This window comes from Coffea arabica, chromosome 1e (assembly GCF_036785885.1).
Source record: "Coffea arabica cultivar ET-39 chromosome 1e, Coffea Arabica ET-39 HiFi, whole genome shotgun sequence".
Taxonomy (NCBI): Eukaryota; Viridiplantae; Streptophyta; class Magnoliopsida; order Gentianales; family Rubiaceae; genus Coffea; species Coffea arabica.
In genome coordinates this window covers 56953725-56976399 of record NC_092311.1, presented here as the reverse complement: position 1 = coordinate 56976399, position 22675 = coordinate 56953725, and the positions used below count along the sequence as shown (strand labels likewise).

The 22675-nt window shown below is 38.0% G+C and overlaps 2 protein-coding genes and 2 long non-coding RNA genes across 4 annotated transcripts; 2 read left to right on the top strand and 2 right to left on the bottom strand.

Moving 5' to 3' along the window:
• Nucleotides 1-33: 33 nt before the first annotated feature.
• LOC140015325 (uncharacterized) lies at nucleotides 34-1264 on the bottom strand. Its single transcript, XR_011821947.1, has 2 exons — nucleotides 759-1264; nucleotides 34-262 (listed from the first exon to the last, which is right to left on the bottom strand). It is a non-coding gene; the product is annotated as an uncharacterized lncRNA (long non-coding RNA).
• Nucleotides 1265-8921: 7657 nt separating this feature from the next.
• LOC140015321 (protein TRANSPORT INHIBITOR RESPONSE 1-like) lies at nucleotides 8922-12955 on the top strand. Its single transcript, XM_072067499.1, has 3 exons — nucleotides 8922-9697; nucleotides 10895-11387; nucleotides 11708-12955. The coding sequence occupies exons 1-3, from the start codon at nucleotides 9228-9230 to the stop codon at nucleotides 12503-12505; spliced, it is 1761 nt and encodes a 586-aa protein (XP_071923600.1). The 5' UTR covers nucleotides 8922-9227; the 3' UTR covers nucleotides 12506-12955.
• Nucleotides 12956-17681: 4726 nt separating this feature from the next.
• LOC140021692 (uncharacterized) lies at nucleotides 17682-18469 on the top strand. The gene is made up of 2 exons (XR_011825588.1): nucleotides 17682-17817; nucleotides 17940-18469. It is a non-coding gene; the product is annotated as an uncharacterized lncRNA (long non-coding RNA).
• Nucleotides 18470-19546: 1077 nt separating this feature from the next.
• Nucleotides 19547-21833, bottom strand: LOC113734441 (uncharacterized). The gene is made up of 3 exons (XM_027260990.2): nucleotides 21530-21833; nucleotides 20381-20478; nucleotides 19547-20122 (listed from the first exon to the last, which is right to left on the bottom strand). The coding sequence occupies exons 1-3, from the start codon at nucleotides 21711-21713 to the stop codon at nucleotides 19832-19834; spliced, it is 573 nt and encodes a 190-aa protein (XP_027116791.1). The 5' UTR covers nucleotides 21714-21833; the 3' UTR covers nucleotides 19547-19831.
• Between the last annotated feature and the right edge of the window lie 842 nt (nucleotides 21834-22675).

The following is a 22675-nucleotide window of genomic DNA, read 5'->3' as shown; positions in this document are numbered from 1 at the left end:
CATGTAATTTATTTTTATTTAAATTCTTGTTCATGGAATAACGGGTGCTGTAGGGATTTTATTATTGCTACTATGAGAATCACATCCAACGTTACATTCCAACAGACGATGAGACAACAAAAAATGCTACGAGTAAAGAAAAAGGAAGTATCAGTGGAAGTGGTAGTATCAGAATTCTCAGAAAGGAGGAGCAGGTCCACCTGGTCCAGAAGGCCCACCAAAACAATCTTGGAATAACCAGCAGCAACAGAGACAGGACAAGCTAAAAAAAAAAAAAAAGAGTAGACTCCCGGCTCAGTACTTTCATTTTCACGCCCGGTTCAAAATTCCAAATCCAAAGGCCAAGCATAGCAACAGAAAAACTCAAGAGAAGCCAGCGACATCAGCCACACAAATGCCACCACTAATCTAGAGAGACCACCTCTCCTTTTTTTTTTTTTTTTATTAACGATAAAAAGCATAAAAATCCAATACCATAAAGTAGATTTCATTTTCTTCCCCTAACTTTTTGATTTTCAGGACGAGGTAGCACATAGCCACAAGGGAAAAAAAAGGCGTTCTTTTTGTGATTTTTTTAAAAGAAAAAAGTAACTGAAGTCGCGGTGCTTTTAACTTTTAATTTTAAACCCGTTAGCAATAAAAACCACGGAACCAACTACTACTACTACACTAAACCAGCTCATAAAATATATACATATACATACATATATATATATATATATATATGTATGTACAGCAGCCTACGATCGATAGCTTACCAAGCAGTTATGGCGGTGCAAATACCCTGGGCACACCCACCAAAGAAACCAAGTCCCCCGGGTCCTCCAGGTCCAGCTCCCCAACCGGGTCCACCAGCTCCCCAACCGGGTCCACCAGGTCCAGGTCCCCAACCGGGTCCTCCAGGTCGCATTGTGGAGTAATATTAATCTCTATGCGTCTTCCGGAGTCGGAGATGCCGTATGGGACTGAACCCAACAAAGAGACAGAGAGTGTGTTTTGTCGAAAGGGAGAGGGTTGTGCAGTCCTAAGTTTGTTAAAAATTTGGAGTTCAAAAGCAGTGAAAAATGAAAAGTTTACGAGACAGCACTGAAAAATATTTGGCAGCATATAATGCGAAGACCATCCCAAAGGCAAAGGCAAAGGCAGCAGATCCTCTATAGAGTATATACACTGCTAGGCGCCTGCTAGCTTATTTATATATTTTCATAGCCCCGTCTTGGTGCTGTGGCTAGTACCTCTTTATCCTACCAGCTCTCCAATGCAAACCTACCATTCAGATCAGATTTCAAAACTCCACAACATCTGCAATTCTACTTCACCTAGCATTCAAACCCCCGTTCCCATCCACGTACGCAAGCTCAACTAAACAACAAAAGCAATTTATTAACATCAAGTTATTCAACAATAATAATGTCCACAACTTGATGTTCCCCTTTCAAAGCGAGTGATATTAATTGTCTAACACTTGAAAAATATTATTGAAATCACAAACTCATTCCATATTGTTAAAGAAAGAAATCAGGATGCAGGATAATTAGGAAGCCTTTTCTTTTCTTTTTTTTCCGAAACGGAATAAACTCACACGTATACAATTAGATTAGAAACACTCAAAAGTTACGTCCGTTAAATTTAAACGAAACCCACAAAAAATCCACGTCCAATCAATTGGTGACAAGACGAGACTCCCATGAAACTTAAGTCTAGACCGAAGAACCCACGGATAATTAGGAAGACAAATAGTAGTGTTCGAATCAGGCGAGGCTGTGAAATTGGATAATTATGAAATTCGATTTCCGCCATGTGTTGAATTCCCGTTTCATTAAATGAATCATCCCGTGATATGTCAAATTTGAACGTTGACTAACCAGACCAACCAAACCGGGGGTAGATGAAAATGATCAAAATTTGAGGCTCCACGCTCTGTTTATACCTAATAATAATAATGATATAATAAGCCCTACGAGTTCTCCTCCATCAAATTCTAGCCTTCTAAAATGAGATTTTTTTTTACTCTATTTTGTGATGTTCTATTATGTATTTTTTTTTCAAAAAAAAAAAAGATGCTGTGTTAGTAGTTATTTGATAGTAAGAAAATAAAAATGAATTAAAGTATGATGATTATGAAAATATATATATATATATAGTACTAATATAACAAAAAAAAAAAGGGTGGGGGGGGGGGGAATAGATAGTTGAAAAAAAAGTGGAATAGAATATGAAATTTAGGTGGAGGTACGCAAACCACCAATCAATGACTGCTATACTAGATTTGTGAAAATAGTCTAAGATCATCATATCATGGTCATGGGGGCTCCCACTTTTGTAAAGTGATTATCTGCTACTTCTACGTCATTGGGAGCCCACGCTAATTATAATAGTGTGTTAGTAAGAGAAAAAGAAGAAAACAGAGAAAAGCCCGAAGAATAACTGAAAAAGGAAGGCCTTCTTCCGTTCTCGCATGTTTAAGTCGTTTGATTGATTGAACAAATAGTCAAAGGCCGACAACTGCCAGAGCCATCATGTCTTAGATTCTCCGGCTCTTACTTTTCACAAAAACCAAAATTCCATTATTCGTTTGAATTCATGCATGCGATCGAGCTACTAACACATTTATTTGAGCTATTCCAACGGATTTGTTTGGATACACGTATTATTTTAAATAATATTTTATTTATATTATAAATATATTTTTTTATCAATTTTTTATCTCACATACATCATATCACAAAAAATGCTACAGTAATTATTATTTTTTTTTTTTCTCGTACAATAATCATTGAGTTACTGCTTGGGAGTCTCATTTACTGTGCAAGCCAACATTACTATTTTTTTTTTTTTTTACAACACAATTTAGGGCTGTTTAAAAAGAAAAGATTGCTTGTCTTTGCAATCATGGAAACAGACACGTTGAAGTCGGTAAGAAGATTAGAAAATGTTGTGATATGATAGAGGCTGAGGGAAGAGCTTTGGAATACATGATATGATATAGCTCTTCGAGTTGCTCCCATTTGCTTTTTGAAGTAGACTTTTGGCTGCAAATGCATGATCGATGTTTTGACCATCGATTACAAACCAGCCTGCCCTACCAATCAGGACAAGACCGCGGATAAGTTTTTGGTTTTTTGTTTTTTTTTTTTCAAAAAAAGAACCAAACAGATAACCCAGTAAAAAAAAAAAATGCATCTCGGCTAATTCTCTACTTTTTAACCATAGCATACTCAGTTAAATTTATGAAATTGTCAGTACAATTTCATAAAATATATATATATATATATAGAAAGAGAAAAAAAAAAGGGGGATGAGGAGAGGAATGAGCGCGTTTTTTATATGAATTTCATCATTGATTACAAATTACACTACTACTACTACTACTACTGTGTTGTCGAGTAATGCAAACTGTACGAATCACATAGGGAAGGATCCTAAAAAGAATACGCAGTAGAAAAAGAAAGAGTAAATTTGAAATACGAGCTAATTAAGGGGCCTTGCATTACAAGTCAGGATGAATTACCATACTGTTGAGCCTTAAATATGCATGTAAATATGCATGAATAATGGTCTTGGTGTGTATGATCGTTCCATGATGCCTGAATCTTTTGTAATTATTCTGCACAATGCCCACCTTAATACTATTAATAATGATATACTAATACGTACGTAAGACTCCATGATTCTTTCTTTCTTATCAAAGTACTTCTGCTGCTGCCGCGGCTTTGTACACGCACACGCACGCAAGAGAGAGAGAGAGAGAGCAGTGAATAAAAATGATTAGTGACGAAGATGAAATGCACAGCACACTTTCTCCCACTATCATCGAGCTTGACGTAATCCTACTGTGCTTTCTCACCATGTGCACCTAATTTCAAGCCAATAATCCGTCTAGTAAAAAAGATCAGAGATATATAGTAGCAGTGAAGCTTAAATTACATTACGGATCTATATGTATTACTTACTGCGTGGTATACCACTCACTCCGTCCCAATTATGTTTCGAAATCTAATTTTTTAAAAGTAGTGGTTTATCTGTGATGTTTGTGCTTCTCTTTTTAATTTTACCCCCACAGATTCAAAATTTAAGTTTGAATAATAACATGCATATGATTAGAAAAAAAAGGGGGGGGGGTTGTTTTGATTTTTTCAACATGATAAATATTTTGAAACATTCCAAAATAGAAAGTATGATATTTTCAATGGGACACAGGGAGTAGTATTTTACGACCTCTTTTATTCATGAGCTCTTTTTTTTTTTTCCGTCAATGATAATAATTGTATAACCTATTATATCATAATCTACAGTGAACGGGAGTCTGAGAAGGTTTGTGTGTTAGAGGTTAATAAGTATTCAAATCTGACTAGACTAAGGGGTGCTATGGCACCACCCTCAAATTTTTTAAACTGCAGGCGAAGTTTGAACCCTTCATCTACGATCCAAGGGGAACTTGAGTTCCTCCTCTTGGCGGCCACTCAGCTAAACTCAGTGGCTTGGCTTTATATTCATGAGCTCAGTGAACCCAAACCTTAAGATGGACCAACCACTGCTTTGAATTCCTTCGAAATGCTCTATTGGGCGGCCCTCGTGACGTGACGTGGGGGCTGCACATCGTTGAATTCTTGAGAGCTACGAATTCAAAACGCACCTGCTAACTAACCGTCGCCGTCGTATTCGACAGAGATCTTCATTGAGTTTCTGAAGCCCATCTCATACTCATACAATGAATCAAGTCTGTCGAATGAGGAAATAAGAGACGAATTACAGAACTGGTTTCATTACGTCATACCATATCCATATGCGTGTGAACTGCTCGGGGCAGATTAAAACCCTCGAGCCAACATCGGGCTTGAGAATTTTTTTTCCCCGGAATTCTTAAACCAAATTATACAAATCGCAACATATATAGCTGCTAGGGGATGGTCTTGAATTGCAATGTTGATAGAAAATCCAAAAAAAAAAAAATTGCAGCAAAAGTCCAAGCGAAGCCTACTCCAGGTGGGAGAGAGAGATTCCCGGAGAACCGTGCGTGGGCTTACTCATCAAATCAAATCCCTTTGTTTGGTTTAATTTAATCTCGATTAAATTAAAATAATTTAATCTCGATCCTGATTTCTTGCCATCAACCTGTCTCTGCTTTTACGTGCACTACAACTCAGACGACCAAATATAAATATTTATTCCCTTTATTATTTACTACTCTCTTCGTACTACTTTTGCTTGAAACCTAGAAACATCAGGCATGCATCTAAACGTACATCAAATTTGTTTTGAGGGGTGGGGCTCGGCTCAATTTTAATGAACTCCTTCCCTTCTTTTGGAAAGTAATAACTTTAATTAGTTCCATTGGTTTTAGTGTTCTAGAGTGTCTGTAGAAATGTGGGTAGTTGAAATGATATTTTTGGGGTGGGGGAGGGATGGATTAAGTATATAAATGAGAGGTCTCGAGTTCGAAATTCTCGACTTGTATCGTAAAAAAAAAAAAAAAGAGGGGAAGAAAAGATATAATTGAGAGGAAAAAGATTGCGAGGAGAAGTTGAAGGATAAAAAAAATGATATAATTATTTTAAAAATAATGATAGGTTAGATAATACACCATTCGTTTCTATTTAAATGGACCCCAGCCGAGTGGTCCCTTTTATATGTACTTTTACCATATCAAGAAAGTATTTATGAAATTTTTTTTTCCAAATTTACCCTTATTTATACTCTCAACTTTCTTGATTTGGTAGTATTAGAAATTAAGATTGTGTTTGGATTGTATTTTCCGTCATTTTTCATGAAAAAAATACTGTAGCGATTTGATATATGTGAAAGAAAAAGATGATAGGGAAATGTGATCACGGAAAACGACAATATTTTCCGACGGAAACAAGCAATCCAAGCATGGATTTAGTGTTTGTAGCATTAGACATAAAAAGTAGAAAATGGGAGAGAGTGGATTACAGACATTATTAATGATCATAGAGAGATATGGATGAGTAGAAGGAGAAAAGGGTAGTTTTGAAAAGTCAGGTAAATTTTAGAAACTACTAACTAGCTTTTTTTTTTAATTTAAAATATTCTCAGCTGTTCAGGCCATTCGGATAGGAATCCGGTGTATATACAGTAAGCTGGGTACGATGAGGAGAGAGGGAACTAAAAAGCACCAGCGGACGGTCAAGATATGTGGTTTGACATCTTTTGAAACTGGACCCTAAAAATTTCACCAAAGCAGCTTTCGTTTCGACACGAAAAGGGACAGGTCCATGGAGTCCATACCGGACGAGTGCCGCCCCACCCCCAACACAATATCATGTCCCTTTCACTCCCTGACATTTGTACTACATTGCCCCTCCTCTCCCTGTCTCCCTCCCTCCCACTTGGCATTCACAATTCCGAGTGTAACCCCCATCTTCGCCGTCCATCATCACACTCAAACCTCTTCTACAGCCATTATTTCAGCGATCCAACATTAATTATCTACCAAATGATTAGTTTAGAACATTTAACTTACATGTTTGTCCTTATCAAAAGAAAAAAAAAAAGAAGATAAACTTACCTTATGTTTGTCCTTTGTGCTTGTTTAGCTTGTGTCGTCATCTTAATAATCACCACAATATTTTGCTAAAATATATGCGATGTGAAAGGGTCGTTGAAAAAATAAAAAATTTAATTAAAATTATATTTATAATGTAAATGAAATATTGTTTAAAATAATTTTACTGTCCAAATACACCCATCGTTATTTGCACGCCTACTTTCCATCAAACACAGTTCACCATTTTATTTTTATTTTTATTTTTATTTTTTGGGGTTAGGAAGTTGCTATATTATGCCTTATGTTATTTGCAAATTTGTGTGAAATGAGAGGCCTCGCAAGTAACCTAGATTAAAAAAAGTTAAATTTTTTAATGTGTGTCAAAAAAAAAAAAAAGAGACATTCATTGCCCTTTTATATATTTAATATTAATATTAATAATAATACTCGCTCTTTCTTTAGAAAAAGAAATAGAGTACTTAATTGAAACCCGGGAGCCCCAATGCACAGAGACATGAGATGTCTGTGAGATAAATTCTTACGAAATCGATATGGCAGCTGCACTCCTCCTGCTCCTGGCGGTAACAGCCAACGGACCAACAGTACTGCTGGTGTAACTGGAGTTGGTGCGGCAGCGGCCTCCTTCCATAAGGCATAAGTAACGGCGGAAGAAGAAATGAAAAGCAATGAGAGATGATTGGACGGTCCTGATGTCATAATTAATTAAACCCATCACATCTGATCATTCCATAGCATTTAATCCGTATCTCTCACACTTACGTGGTCCCACCCCCACTCTCACTCGGACGCAAAAAATCCAGCCGTCCAACTGTGATCACGAGATATACCAAAAAAAAAAATAAAAAAGAACACAGTTTAATAAATCAATCATAAGTCACTTAACACCACTCCCCGGTCAAACCGCCCTTCGCCGCTCCCTCGGGTTAGACTACTCTCAAGAATGGGCACGAGTCGGATATCCACCCAATGCACCATTTGACATATTTTATCGGTACTTTGCGGATTAGTCGGACCCTTATTCGTTTCGCATATTATCAGATATCTAATTACTAAATATTTATTAAAAAAATGATTGATTCAATGGCTACGCTACGTGCCTTGATCGCCATTTGTTTTTAAAAATAATTTATACTAATTTAATTTTATATTTTACATATTCAACTAAAACTCAACAAAGACTTTTCTCCAAAAATTTTTTTTCGAGAAACAAACACGTAAAGAGAATACAAGAAACAATGAACTATCAAAATGAATAAAAATCTGAAATAAGTAGTATCTTTTTTTAATACATATTCCATATCAATTAAATTTTTTTTCTTAAAAAAATAAGATCATATCCACTACAAATTGAGTAGTCATAGTTTATCGTCAAATTGTTCTGTATCTATCTCTTAAAATGTATCGTTACTTTTCTTTTTGTTGGATTGATATTGTCTTTATTATTATTTTTAATCAAAAAAATAAAGATTTTAAATAAAATTCTATAAAAAAAAGAACGGGGAATTATAAGCTTCATGACTTGACTAGTTAAAATCCTCTTCTGCAATTTGTATATTTTTTTTAGAGACGATAACTGTTGTATACTATAATCTATCATATATTAGGAGGAGGGGGCAGACCTAAGGAGATTCAGGAATATTTCAAAAGGGACTGGATCACCATCGAATTAGATAGGTGCACCATGCACCTGCCTGAAGTTTTTCAAGTAAAGCCACTTTTAACGAACCCTTGCCCCTCACTCCCACCCCCACCAAACTTTGGGCTGGTGGTTCTCTTCTGCAACTTATATAGATACAGATAATTTGGACCCATTTTACATTGTTAAAATATTTTGTACAAATTAAATGATAAAATATTTTTGGATAAGTTTTATTTTTGAGTATGTTGATCTATTTATAAAAATAAATTTATTGACACAAACAAATAATTATTAAAATATTAGTTGTATAAATATAAAAAAATAGATAATCTTTTCTTCGGCAGTCACCCCTCCCACTACAACTGCTGCTAGTGTAGCCTACATTAACTGATAAACTTCCATTTTACCGCGAGATCACAATCTCCAACCTCTCTGTAGAGTCCCAAAAAAAAAATTTTTTTTGGGGGTAATTCATTTCTCAAGTTCTCGTGACACCGGCATCGACCCGGCCGCCCAAACCCGTTGTAAGCGGTTGCGCCTCGTCGCGAACGGATAAGCCTACACCACCCATGGTCGTTCCTCACATGCAGCACGGCTCATCCTGCGGCTCCAATTCCTCCCTCATACACGTGTAGTTCGCCCTACCGTCGCTGCCATTTCACAACCTTGGACCAATTTTTAACCCAGGTTAGCTTTTAACCCCAACTCAAAGTTAACACCATCACACTTAAAAACCTTATCTTCTCAGCAGTAGTCTACACTCTACTGTCGCTCACAACATTTCTCTCTCCCTCCTTAGTCCTTGCCCCTCTCTCTCACACGCACAGAAACACACACACACACATCCACACTGTCTCTCTGTCTCCCTCTCTCTCTCTCAGAGACTCCAATCGAGCTAGTCGTTAATGGTGTGTTGTTTCAGATCTGAGAAAGCTCGTGAAATTACCGCATTGGCCTTTGTGTATTTTGTCTGTGTGGCTTTGATATTCAGGACGTAAACTTTTATTAAAAAAAAAAAAATTGCTGTCGTCAGTGTTATTTTCTTCTGGGAGGTGGCAAATGGCTCACTCGCTGTCGACGCCGTCGTTTCCGGAGGAGGTGCTGGAGCACGTGTTCTCATTCCTCAGCTCGGACAAGGACAGGAATGCGGTTTCAGTGGTGTGCAAGTCGTGGTACGAAATCGAGAGGTGTTGCAGGAGGAGGATATTCATAGGCAACTGCTACGCGGTGAGCCCTCGGACGGTGATCCAACGGTTCCAGGATGTGAGATCGGTGGAGCTGAAGGGCAAGCCCCATTTCGCCGACTTCAATTTGGTACCCGAGGGGTGGGGAGGCTATGTGCACCCTTGGATTGCTGCCATGGCCGCGGCTTACCCTTGGCTGGAAGAAATCAGGCTCAAGCGGATGGTGGTCACCGATGAGTCCCTGGAGCTGATCTCTAAGAGCTTTAAGAACTTCAAGGTCTTGGTTTTGTCGACTTGTGAGGGCTTTAGCACTGATGGACTTGCCGCCATTGCTGCCAATTGCAGGTCCATCTTCTCCCTCTGGTTTTCCTCCTCTTTTTTTTTTTTTTTTTAATATATTGCTATGGGTCGTGGAAATCTACTATCCTTGTGCAGTTTTGTTGGCTAAGAAAGTTTGATTTTATTTGGATTTTGGTCTCTTTCGTTTACTAATGACCCGAAGCAGGTTTCAAATCTGAGGTTCTCAGTTTATTCTTTTTCTTTTCTCGCCCAATGCTGTGGATTTTAGCTCTCTTGTCTTCTTCGTTCTTTATGACTAAAAAAAAAAAGAGGAATAAGGTTTCTTATGAGTTCTTTAGTGATGATTTGGCAAGTGGAAAAGGGACTGTGGCCTAGTGGGTTGAGTTTTTCGTTTTTTTGTTGTTTTAGATTCGATTTGGCAAATGGGCTGTGATTGATTTGGATAGATAGTTTTCCGACTGAATCTGATATCAGGATCTAGCTTTCTTCCTCTTGGTTGTTAGTGACAACATTTTGGTCGGCACCAGATTCCACGGAATCCGGAAAACTTTTCCTTTATAACTTGCACTACCTCCTCTTTTTGGTTCCCGTACAAATCATGTAAGCCTTGTAAATGCTTTGGGTGCTATTTACTTCTTATTATTATTATTATTATTCAAAGATGTTTGTTGTGTTGCTTTATCTTTATATGACTCCGGCTTTTATCGATTATCAGAAATGTATGTTCTTTGTCAGATATCAATACAGGTCCTTTCCCTTTACTTTTGCAGTCACGTTCTGATGGTTGATTTATGTTTCTTGGACAGTATGTTGGACTTTCATTTTTTGGTCTTTCTTGGAACTAAAGTACATGCGGAGATCTTTACCCTCAGTGCTAAATATTTGAGAAATGTAGTTTTAGATAAGTGCACTCCGTTTAGAAGTCTCCTCTGTAATTCCCCGGTTCTGGTAAGCAGGAGCTAAAAATTAATTGGATTAAGTATTAGCTGGTATTGCAGTAAACATTATTTGTCGGGTGGGAAAAATTTATTTCTGACGAGTCGATTGCTACCCTCCTGTTTGTATAACAAGATATAGCATTTTAATAGATAGCAATTAATCCTTAAATTTAGCTTGGTAACTACTTATGTGCTGCTTCTCTCACGTGAAATTCTTTACTTAATCACTTGGGTTCTTTTTGCTGAGTAATAGCCTTGTTTAGTGCATGACTTCTCAATCATGGTTGTTGCATTTTTGGTATAGGAATCTGAGAGAACTGGACTTGCGGGAGAGTGAAGTGGAGGACCTAAGTGGACACTGGCTTAGCCACTTCCCTGAAACCTGCACATCATTAGTGTCACTGAATATTGCTTGCTTAGGATCAGAGGTCAGTTTTTCAGCCTTGGAACGTCTGGTTGCTAGGAGTCCTAATCTGAGAACTCTTCGTCTCAACCGTGCTGTTCCACTTGAGAAGCTCCCCATTCTATTGCACCGTGCCCCCCATTTAGTTGAGTTAGGTACTGGTGCCTACTCAGCTGAGAGCAGGCCTGATGTCTTCTCAAACCTAGCAGAAGCTTTTTCAGCGTGCAAGCAACTCAAAGGCTTGTCTGGGTTTTGGGATCTTGTTCCTGCTTATCTTCCGGCAGTGTACTCAGTTTGCTCTAAGCTCACTTCTTTGAACTTGAGTTATGCCACTATACAAAGCCCTGATCTCGTCAAGCTTATTTGCCAGTGTCATAGTTTACAGCGGCTGTGGGTATGGCTCGTCTCTTACATTGTTCAATCATCTTATATATTTAGTTCAAAGGTGCGGAGAATTAAATGCATGCTGCTTGGATAATTGAATTTACTTCTGTGCTGCTTATAGTCAAATTGTGCATTTAGCTTCACTTCTTGCCTTAAGCGAATTTGCAGAAATTATTTGAGTCGAGTGTGGGCTATGTTTGGATGTAAGAATTTCATCTGTTTTGCTTCATTGTGTTTTGGTGAATCTCTTGCTGAGATCCTTCATAACGTTTGGAGTCTTTTTTCTTCTTTACCTTTGCTCCTTTTTAACTATTAGACCTGTTACTGCAGGTATTAGATTACATTGAAGATGCTGGTCTTGAGATCCTTGCCAGATCTTGTAAAGACTTGCAGGAACTGAGGGTGTTTCCTTCTGACCCTTATGGTGCAGAAGAAAATGTGCCATTGACTGAACGAGGCCTTGTCGCTGTATCAGAGGGCTGCCCCAAGCTCCATTCGGTTCTCTACTTCTGTAGACGGATGTCTAATGCTGCTTTAGTTGCCATTGCTAGAAGCTGCCCTAACTTTATATGCTTCCGACTATGTATAATTGAACCCCGTACTCCTGATTACTTAACCCTTGAACCATTTGATACTGGTTTTGGAGCCATTGTAGAGCGTTGCAAGGAACTTCGCCGACTCTCCCTCTCTGGCCTCCTCACTGATCGAGTATTCGGGTACATTGGACAACACGGCAAGAAATTAGAAATGCTCTCTGTAGCTTTTGCTGGGGATAGTGATTTGGGCCTGCATCATGTGCTATCTGGGTGTGAAAGCCTCCGGAAGCTTGAGATCAGGGACTGCCCGTTTGGGGACAAGCCTCTGCTAGCCAATGCTGCAAAACTGGAGACAATGCGATCCCTTTGGATGTCATCTTGCTCGGTAAGTTTTGGAGCATGTAAGCTGCTAGCCCAGAAGCTGCCTAGGCTTAATGTTGAAGTGATGGACGAGAGGGGACCCCCAGATTCGAGGCCAGAAAGCTGCCCCGTTGAGAAACTCTACATATACCGCACAGTTGCCGGGCCTAGGTTTGACATGCCTGATTTTGTCTGGAAAATGGAAGAAGGTGCCGGATTGAGGTATTCTTGACGAGTAGTATTTGCCCCGCCATGGTCTTGCGAAATCATAAAGCAGGTAAATGCTCCGTAAGATAGTCATTGCTCTCCATTCATTTTAGTGATTCTCTACGTAGTTGCTGCCCCTCTGGAAATTGGAACAAGGAAGTTCGGGGGTACGGGGAAGCAAAGCCGAGGAGCTCAAATGCCATCCATTTTGCCTGTTGGCTGAGCAATTTTATAGATAGCGGTACTTAATAATATTCTAATAAGGAGATGAAGCTCGGGTTATTTATGTGTGTCGTCTAGAAATCTTGTCTGCATAATGACATGTAATCACATGTATACTATTAGTAGACTACGGTTTTCCTGTTCGTCTCTCCTTTGTTGTTTGTAACAATAAACATCTTAAATTTTATCCCTTGTACTCCATTAATTTGCAATTCTTTTTTCTTGTGGCAATGAAAAGGAAATGTCACTCGCACTCGTAGTCCGGTTTTCTGCTCAGGAAATTCGCGAATGCTCTCAATTTGAGGAGGATGTTCTTTTGGTTTGGTTAACCTTCAATACATTTTTGTATCTTAATACTGTACGTACGTGTGTCCGCAGGAAGATGGATGGTTGTTCATAGAGGGGCAGCAATAGGTATCCCCGCATCTTTGGGATTCTTTCTTACTAGTTGCATGTCATGCAGGCGGAAGACGAAAAGCCGAGGGGCAATCGAGCAGCATTACGTGCGTGGAGTACCAATAATAATGAATATGGCTAACGGGACTGAAGCACTACTCTGCTATTGCTAGCAATTAGCAATAGCATTGAGAGAGAGAGAGAGAGAGATACAGGGTTTTGCCTTGCCTCGACTCGGCTGTCGCGTGTTCAGTGAAAGATTCGGGAACTTGCACACTGTTCGTAGCGTGCTTTTGCTATATTTCACGCTCGCCACCACACACACGGATACCAACACAACCGCCAGCTTTGTACGGCACCTGACGGGCCTCTTCCGTCAGTCTCTGGGTGTGCAGTGCAGTGCAGTGCAGTGCACTCACTGGGGTTTTGGTTTTTCCAGCAGAGAGAATACCATTATTGGAACTGGTAAAACCGTATCAGTGAAAAATAAATACTCCCTCCGTCCCATCACTTTGACAGTTCTATTTCTTTTTTCACATAATTTAAGAAAAAGTAGTTAATTTTATTAAAAAAGTAAATTTAGATTGCTATTTTTCTAAAATATCTTCACATTAAATAGAGTACAACTTTATAGGAACTTAAATTGATAGTAAAAAAAGAGTCAACTCTCCTCACTTTGACAGTTCTATTTCTTTTTTCACATAATTTAAGAAAAAGTAGTTAATTTTATTAAAAAAGTAAATTTAGATTGCTATTTTTCTAAAATATCTTCACATTAAATAGAGTACAACTTTATAGGAACTTAAATTGATAGTAAAAAAAGAGTCAACTCTCCTTAAATGTGGTAGGTTTATAATAACAACTTCTTACATTGAATGAGGGTATTTTAGAAAAATTAAAATATAACTACATTCTTCAATTCAATTGGAAAGTAAACTACAATAATTTGAGACAGATGAAAAAGAAAAACAGGACTGTCAAAGTGGGACGGACGGACGGACGGAGGGAGTAATAATGATACTCCCAAGTTAGACGCGGGAAATGGTAAAAACGCGAATTCGTGCGCTAACAACGCATCCGTCGACGATGGACGGTAGACAAAAGAGGTCCACCGCCAATCATCAAAAGGCAAAGGCTGACCTAATAATAATCTATATACGTAAAAGTAGCACTCCTACTTGAATACACAAAAAATAATAGTAAGTACTCCGGCCTCCACCAGTTAGTTAGACAAGTAAGCTACATAGTACATACATAGACATGGAGATGCCACTCCGCTCTCCAAAAGAAATTAATAATTGTAAATGTATGTAATCAATACCAAGCGAGACTTTTGATTGGCCGATCATGCTCCGCATGTTTCCTGTATTCATGACCACCACCGTCCATTCTCGTCGATCACCATCATCTTCCATCATATGCCACTCCAATTTTCCACCCACTATTTCTCATTTTTCATCTCTTTTTAATGTGTCGGAATTTATTTATGTAGCACATCTCTACTCTCTCTCTCTCTCTCTCTGTATATATTGGTAAGATGTATGCAAAATTCTTTTGATCTGTTGCTTTTAAAATTTTGCATTTATGCGCAATTCTGTACGCCAGTTTTGCAGGTAAATATATCCTATTATTAGCACAAAAGATATCGAAGTGCATCATTCACGAAATGAAAAACAAATGCAATATTTGAAGGACCCTTTATGCCATATTGTTCTTCGTCTCCTTTTATTGAGATGGTAGTGTAGAAATAATAGAGAGTAATTTTTGAGAAATTTCGGGGCACCGTCAAACAAGCAATGTTTGATTCATGGGTTAATTTCGGAAACCTCCCTGAGGTTTTCCCTAATCACATCTGGCACCCCTTAACTTTAGAGGAGAAATTACGATGCTATCCCCTGTTATTAAGTAATTCTTGCACATGAAAATGCTGCAAAAATAAAATTTTTTTTTGAAGGTATATTAGTTGAAAATTGAAAGAACAAGATTGCTATCATTTTTGGCACACAATTTGAGTGCCATTTTTGGTGTATATAAGCCTGATGGTGGGCTTTCTTAGCTAATCCTACCTGAGCATATAGTTGCCGAGGAAGAGGTGGTGATAGTTAGACGAAAATCAGTCATATGATGGAAGGCAATTAACAAATGCAATTGAATGCGAAAGAGGCTGGGGTGCTCTTCAGTTTGTGGGTTTTCAGCTTCAACTCCACTAGAGTAGATAAAAATCAGTTTCACCTTCCACTTATACATAAAAAGAAAAAAAAAAGTATGAGCTTTTTAATTTCTACAGTTTCTTTTGTTGATATTAAGGGATATGGCGAAGATCTTAGCTAATATATAGTATGCATGTTGACAAAATTTAGATGCAATGATGTTTTGTAGTCCATAGATGATGGTAATCAAACGAATATTTATAAAACTACAAAGAATAGCTAAAGGATTGGGGTCTAATCATTTTCATCCTTACTAATATTGAGTACTTAGTCTAGGCATGAGAAATACTTGACTGTATATTTGGAGCTATGCAGTTAAGAGTCTGGTCATGTTGTACTTGGATCTCATCAAATTGATTTTGTAATCTGAATAAAAAATGTAGAGAACAATTAATATTTGATTGATGCATCAGTTGTTGCAATTTGCCCAAAGAAAATTGATGGTGAATGATATTGGTATCTTGTCTCCAAGTTATTTTATACAGCTTAAGCACCCAACGGTCCTCTACAGCAGCATAGTTAAGAAATTTCTCGTGCTTACTGCACTTACTCCCGTTTAGCTTCAAAAATAATATCACAACATAGCTTTTTTTTTTTTTTTTTTTTCATCTTGTAAATTCAAAACTCATCTTCCCAGCGGGGTAAAAGTGAAACAAAAAATAGTCTCTCTCCTATAAATAATTTTTAAATACTATTCTCACACAAAAGGGTTGACAGTGTGATGAAAGTTGTCATTCTAAGGGCGGTAGGTGTGATATCTGAAAGTTGGAAGGTTCTAGGCGTGATCGGAGAAAACTTCAGGGGAGGTTTCTGAAATTAACCCTTGATTCATCTTTGTCTAAATTTGGAGGGAGGCCCCCGTTGCAGCATCGTCGGACGACATTGACTTGGAGTTGGAGAAACACATCGATAATACTACTGACTATGCTCCTTATTTTAGTCCTCTTAGTATTCGACTAATTTAACAACAAAAAAAAACACACACGCACACACTTCATCTAACATGCTCTCTAGGGATTAATACCTGATAGCTATTTTTTTGTCAATTCGGTTATGTTAAATATCGGAGACCCATGTTTGATAGTAGTTTATACACTACCGTCTGCATCTATTTGACTATGCTTTTCTTTCTATTTTTTTGGTCTTTCGTTCTTCCTTCCTTCTTTTTTTGACTAATGCTCTTTCGTTCTGGTTTCACATCCCTTGGGTCCTCAAATTTACTAGGACAGTGAGGTTCCAACTTCTCAAACTCCGTTTATGAATTAGAGGGGACAGCATTTAGGGCAGGGTTCTAGAATTGTACCACAAAATTGACATTTCCCCGTTGAAAAGGAACGGAGCGAAGGAGCTAAGAACTTAGGAGCTTGTTGAATAAGTTAGGCTGACCAAACAGTACTGGTTTTTTTTGAAATGTAAGTTATTTGGGATATTTTTACCGTAGCACTTTTTATGACGTGATGTATGTGAGATAAAAAGGTAATTGGGAAGATAAAAAGGTGTATTGAAAATTGTGATGATGATGTAAGCAAATAAAATTGGAGAAATGAATAGGATGATTTTACAAACCTCCCCTAAGGTTTGTCTTAATATCACTTAGCATCTTCACAATTTCAAAAATTTCTATTACCTTCCCTTGATTGACATCTTTTGTAATATTGTCCCCCCTTGTGCGTTAAAAATTTCATAAAAGAGGAGAGATGACAATTTACTTTGATTTATACCTTTTTGTTGTTCTTTATATAAATATTAGAGCAGCAATTAAGACCAAACTAAACTTAATATGCAAAATATAAATTAGGAGAGATGCAAGCGCAACAAAGAGAAGATGAGTAGTTTTATAACTGCGTAACGATGACTAGTATTCCAACTCGAATTGTAAAGACACCAAAATAAGAAACACAAGTGTAGCAACGATGTGATCAACTTAAACAGGAAATTAATAGAATATATTGTAACAAATGATAACAAGTTCTAACATTGGAACGCACTCTTATAATTCATCAACATCACTTAATATAAGAATTGATATTATGGTTATAATAGAAAGGCGACAATTAGGATTTCAAAAAGTGAAAGAAATTCAAATAGGCTACATTTACTTCTAATACCCATTTGATGTACTTCTCGTTTGTTACGAATAGCAGTGTTAGAAATTCTCGACTTTTTGCTAATTTCGGGGGGAAAAAAAAAGTTCTCATTATAAATGATAGTTTTGCTAATTGTTGGTCCTAATTTTTTTTAAAAACTTTTGCAAATTTTAGTTAATCAATTAGGGGTTTTAGTCAATATATCACCCATGACAAAGACATCTTGTATTGTTAATTTGACAAGAAAAGTAAGCGGGGTGTTAAGTGATATTAAGGCAGGCCTGAAGCGAGGTACACGAAAATTATGGTGCAAATTGACTTGAGAATGCGAGGGACGCCGATTTAAGCCCGGGGGGGACCGGTAGCTGATCACCTCTTTGTTACGAAAAATATTTTTCGCGTCAACCGGACCACTACTATCAGTACACTTCTCTCTATCTCTACTCTATACAATTCAAATTCAGAGGCACAAAGCAGCCAGCAAGAAAGACAAAGACGCTGCTATAGTGCAGTTTGTGTGGTAATATACTCTATCATTCTTCAGGCTGAATAATGGGGAAAATAGTATGTACGGAGCTTAGTGGAGGAGGCGATGGAGTTGATCTGATGGGCCTTCTCCTGGCGTTTGCAATTGCTCTAGTGCTCATGTTAATATGCGCCGCACAACCACCAGCTCGTCGGAGACTCGTGGCAGTCTATCCGGCCTATTATTAATGACCTGTTAATAAAAATGTAAGGGCCATTCAATCATCGTACCTCTCTTCTTCAATTCTCTCTTCTTTTCAAGGCTTCCTTGAAATTTTCAAGGAGGGAAGACCGCTTCATAGCCTCCTCCCTTTCAAGGAGGGAGATTTTGTTTTATTTTATTTTTCTAATAAAGCCCCTTGATAAATTTCTCCCTTGCGGCTTACAGGTGGTACTTTGGCATATCTTTTTCAGTGTTATGATTAACGTAGTTGTCGTATTGTAGGTGGCAAAGGTTGTTGTACCCTTTAGCACCGTGTCATCTAGTGGAGGTTCTGTTTTTCGTTTTTGGGTTTTGGATGAAAATTTTGGCTGCATGCTTATCTATCAGTCCGGCATCTCATCAGTTAACTATTCTATTGTCCTGTGGATAATAATAAGCTTTGCTCTGCGGGCAACAGGTTCAATTTTCCCAACTGATTCGTCCATTTCATGCAAATCAATTCTTTCTAGGGTCGTATACGAACACGGGCTCTCTCATTTTGATGCAAAAGTAGAACTATTACTCGGTTCATCACTTTATTTATTTGGATCGGGACAATTGGACCTGTGCGGAGTACGAATCAACTTTTACCCTCACAAACTGGATGAGGGGCAGCAACAATACCGGGGAGAATCATAAGCGCAGAGAGAGAGAGATCGCTAGAGGATTAGATTTACTGAGGAAAGGAAAGGTCATCCGTCATAAAAAAAAGAGAGCAGGGTTTTGCAGGTTTTGATTCGACCACACAGATGACTTTTCTTCTGTGAGGTTGTCTGTCAGGCAGAGCCAATTTCAGTGGGATGTAGCGTTAGACCGATGCTTTCCTAGGAAATTAATGAAAAATCAGGGTTTAGCCTTTGACAACATAAGATAAGAGAAATATTAAGTGCACACGTACACCACTAGTGTTGGACGAAACGAAAGACACCTGACTCTCATTAATTGGCGCTAAATGAGCGGTGATACCTATATGACACAACCACTCAATACTTTCTAGGGTAGAGAAGAATTACTGTCCAAATCGTTCAGGCTAATATCACAGGTTAATCAACTTACATATTGTTGGACGATTTGCAAAATTTGAACGGGAATCTTGATTTATGAGTTTAGGTGAGAAACCCTTAATCTCAAATTCGCCATTCCAAACAAAAAAAAAAAAAAAAAATTTGTTTTTTTGGGGCAAATGGATCATTTGCTCCTTTCCTTTCTCCTCCCGTTCTTACTGATACAAATTGCATGACGAAATCCACCAGCTGGAGTGATGAACTCTCCAACTTGGCGTTAGATTTTAACCTAATTCGGGATCTCTTAGCAAAGGGCTTCCAGTATCAATTCTCGACTCCTTAACATGTACAACAGCACTGGACATTTTCGTTCAGTAAAGCTTCAAGATATCATGAAAACCAGATTATAAGACAAAAGACTAGGTCAAAAGCCTCAATTCAGACAGCATGTATGAGATATTCAACTATTGGAATGTCTACACATAAATAAAATTACAATGAATCAGATGCAGCATTGTTTCGCTTATAAATCCCAATCTATATTCCATAAGTGGGTAGACCCTAGCCAGGTACTAATAAGATAAGCATGCTCCCATATGATCAACACAATACATACAGCATTAAGAAAAATGAAAACCTTGGACTTCGTTTTCTTAGCTGAGGTCATTTGTGTCCGGACATTTCTGCAGGGAACAGCTACAAAACCTAACTAGTTGAACCTTGGATCATTTGTAAAAGATGTTCAATTCTATGCTTCATCACAGGTTGGCCTGACTTTGTTTTCTTGAACATCTTCTTCTTCAAAGATTTTCTTCTGGCTTCAGCCCTCTGCCTTTCTTTCTTCTTTGCCTGGATAGAGGCTTCCCTCTCTAGTCTGGCTTTCTCTGCCTCTTGACGCTTCTCTTCATACAAATCTCTGAGACTCTTAGCACTGTTCTTTTTCCTTTTCTTAGTATTGTGGTCCAAGTCAGTAGCTTCCTCAGTCTCATTTCTTTCCTGCATTAACAGTTGGAACTATAATATGAACCTAGGTGGCAAATGGCTACCTACAAAACATGACCAAATCTAACTTTCAGTATGACTTATTATGATAGCCATTCAGGTATGATATGCGCAAAGCGATCATGTATGAGAAGCAACAACTGGCCAGTTTCAGGCTTAACCATCTTTGGATTAGACATTACCGTAACATCAATCAAGAAGAAAAAGCAGGCAATGTAGCTAAGCAAAACCAAGTAGTAATGGAATTCAAACCTCCAAATGCCTAGCAGTCATCTGCTGTTCGTGCTGCCCTAATGATCTCTTAAACTTACGAACATATTTAGCATTCTTATAGAACTCCCTTTGCTTCTCTGGAAAACATAAGCAACACAAGCTTATCACTATAGAGGAAATCCTACCAAATGAAACTTACATTGAAACACAATAAGGGAAACAAAATCCAAAAGGCAATCCATACCCTAACCACATCCCACATCAAATTTCACCATTGACGAGAAAGATTAGGATTACATAGCGATTGTGTAAGTTAATAATCTAGGTGATGGCCAGTCTTAGAGAGCGTGGCCAGTAATAAAGGACATCCACAGCATCGTCAAAACATATTGGCTCTGTTCATATTCACTAAGGTACAGATTAAGTATTTCCGTGAGATTTTAATTAGATCAGGGTTTTACCTAAAAATGGGTATCTAGTTTGCAGTTTTGACATGTGCATACAAGGCTAAAACCATTCGCTGTTGATACCAATATGCAACAACAACAGCTTATGTCAGCTTATATCGCCTTTTGTAACATCTATTAACCAAATTTTACTAGGTTTTGATAACTCTCCAACCATGACCCATCACACACCGCCCAACCAGTCAAATAAGAACGACGATCTGAACAAGATTCGAGTTCAGATTAGCAGATACAAGTCGGTAATCATGAGAATGATTGCGCTATCAGAAGGCATGACTCTGGTGTATTTTGATCCAGGCATTGAACTTGAACAATAAGAAAGGCACCGTAATTGGCTAATACGTTAAAATGAAATAAGCCTGCCTACTTCACTAAGATCCAATGCAGTATATCTAAGAGCAATAAATCAACTCATGCTATTAGGAGGCGCAAGTTAAGGCGGCGTGACCATTGATAAGTCCTAGACAATCCAGTCCTTCAACGATGAGAAGTGACGAGGTGCTATCTGAGTGTACGTTCCTATTCAACTACGTAACAGCCAGTAACAATAATCCATGTAGCCTGCGAATCAAAATTAGAGCCAATTTTACTCTCTCTCTCTCTTCTTTTTTTTTTTTAAAAAAATTTTTTTTTAAAAAGGAGGAGCTAGAGAATTACACGACTTGGAATTGAGCAAATCCCTAAGCAAAAAAGGAAAATAGGTGAAAGCAGACGAACATACTGATGAGAGCGGGATTATAGTGGTTAGTCCTGGCGAATGCTTGGAGAGACAGCCCTCTCCCGCCCAATCTCTGCATATTCCTCTCCTTCGAAGATTGGCCTTTCAATCTTTGTTGGTCGCTCTTATTACCCCCAACCCCAACTCCATCGTCGCTTGCGCCTCCAGCTCCAGTATTTTTCTTCATCCTGCACTCCAGCTGCAGCAGTAAAATAGGGGTTTCTGCAAATTAGAGTACCTAATATCAAGTCGGCGGTGGGAGAGGGTGCGGGCTTCAGATTTCGACCTGTCGCTGATTTTTAAACTTTTTTTTTTTTTTTTTTAATTTCTTTGATGTAGCAGTAAGTCTAGAACCCAAGCCCACTACCCTTTTGCTTTTTTGGTTCGGCTTCTGTTTTTTGTTTTGTGAAGAAACCCACTACTTTTTTTGTCCCCCCATTCTGAAGAGACCCACTACCCTAACTCTTGCGGCCCAAATACGTCACCCAACCTGGTTTTCTCTGAACCATGGGATGATAGGAATAATTAAATAAAGGTGGGTTTCTGTATGCAATTTCTTCTTCTTCTTCTTTTTTTTAATCTCATATATATCAAATTATAAAAAATATTACAATAATTATTTCAAATAATACACTATCCAAACATACTTGCACCATTTCTACGCATACATGGTGTAAGTATGTTTTTTTTAATTTCATAAATTTTTTGAACGGGCGGGCTGCACGCATGCCTTTATTTTATATTATAAGTTTAATTTTGGTTTACAATGAATGTATGGTTCACCCTTCAACTCTAAATTGGGACATTTTATTTCCTAAACTATACTTAAAGCGAGAATTGAAAATGGAATTAACGCTTGGTATATTTTCGTTTGACATAACGTCGTCTTTCTTTAATTTATTCACTTAAATTGCCTTTGATTATAGGTGCACAAATCAAGATTATTAACTAGCTAGATGATTAAATCACAAAAATCAAATAATTATATGTTATAATCGAATCTTTCCTTGAGCCGGGGAATGGGGATTCAAATTGCATGGAACTTGTTAATTAACCGCTCAGCCGGCCACTCTTGGTGCCAAATTCCCTTCAAATCCTCTGTTTGCCAAAAACACACTAGTATACCTTGAACTGGCGATTGATGATGTC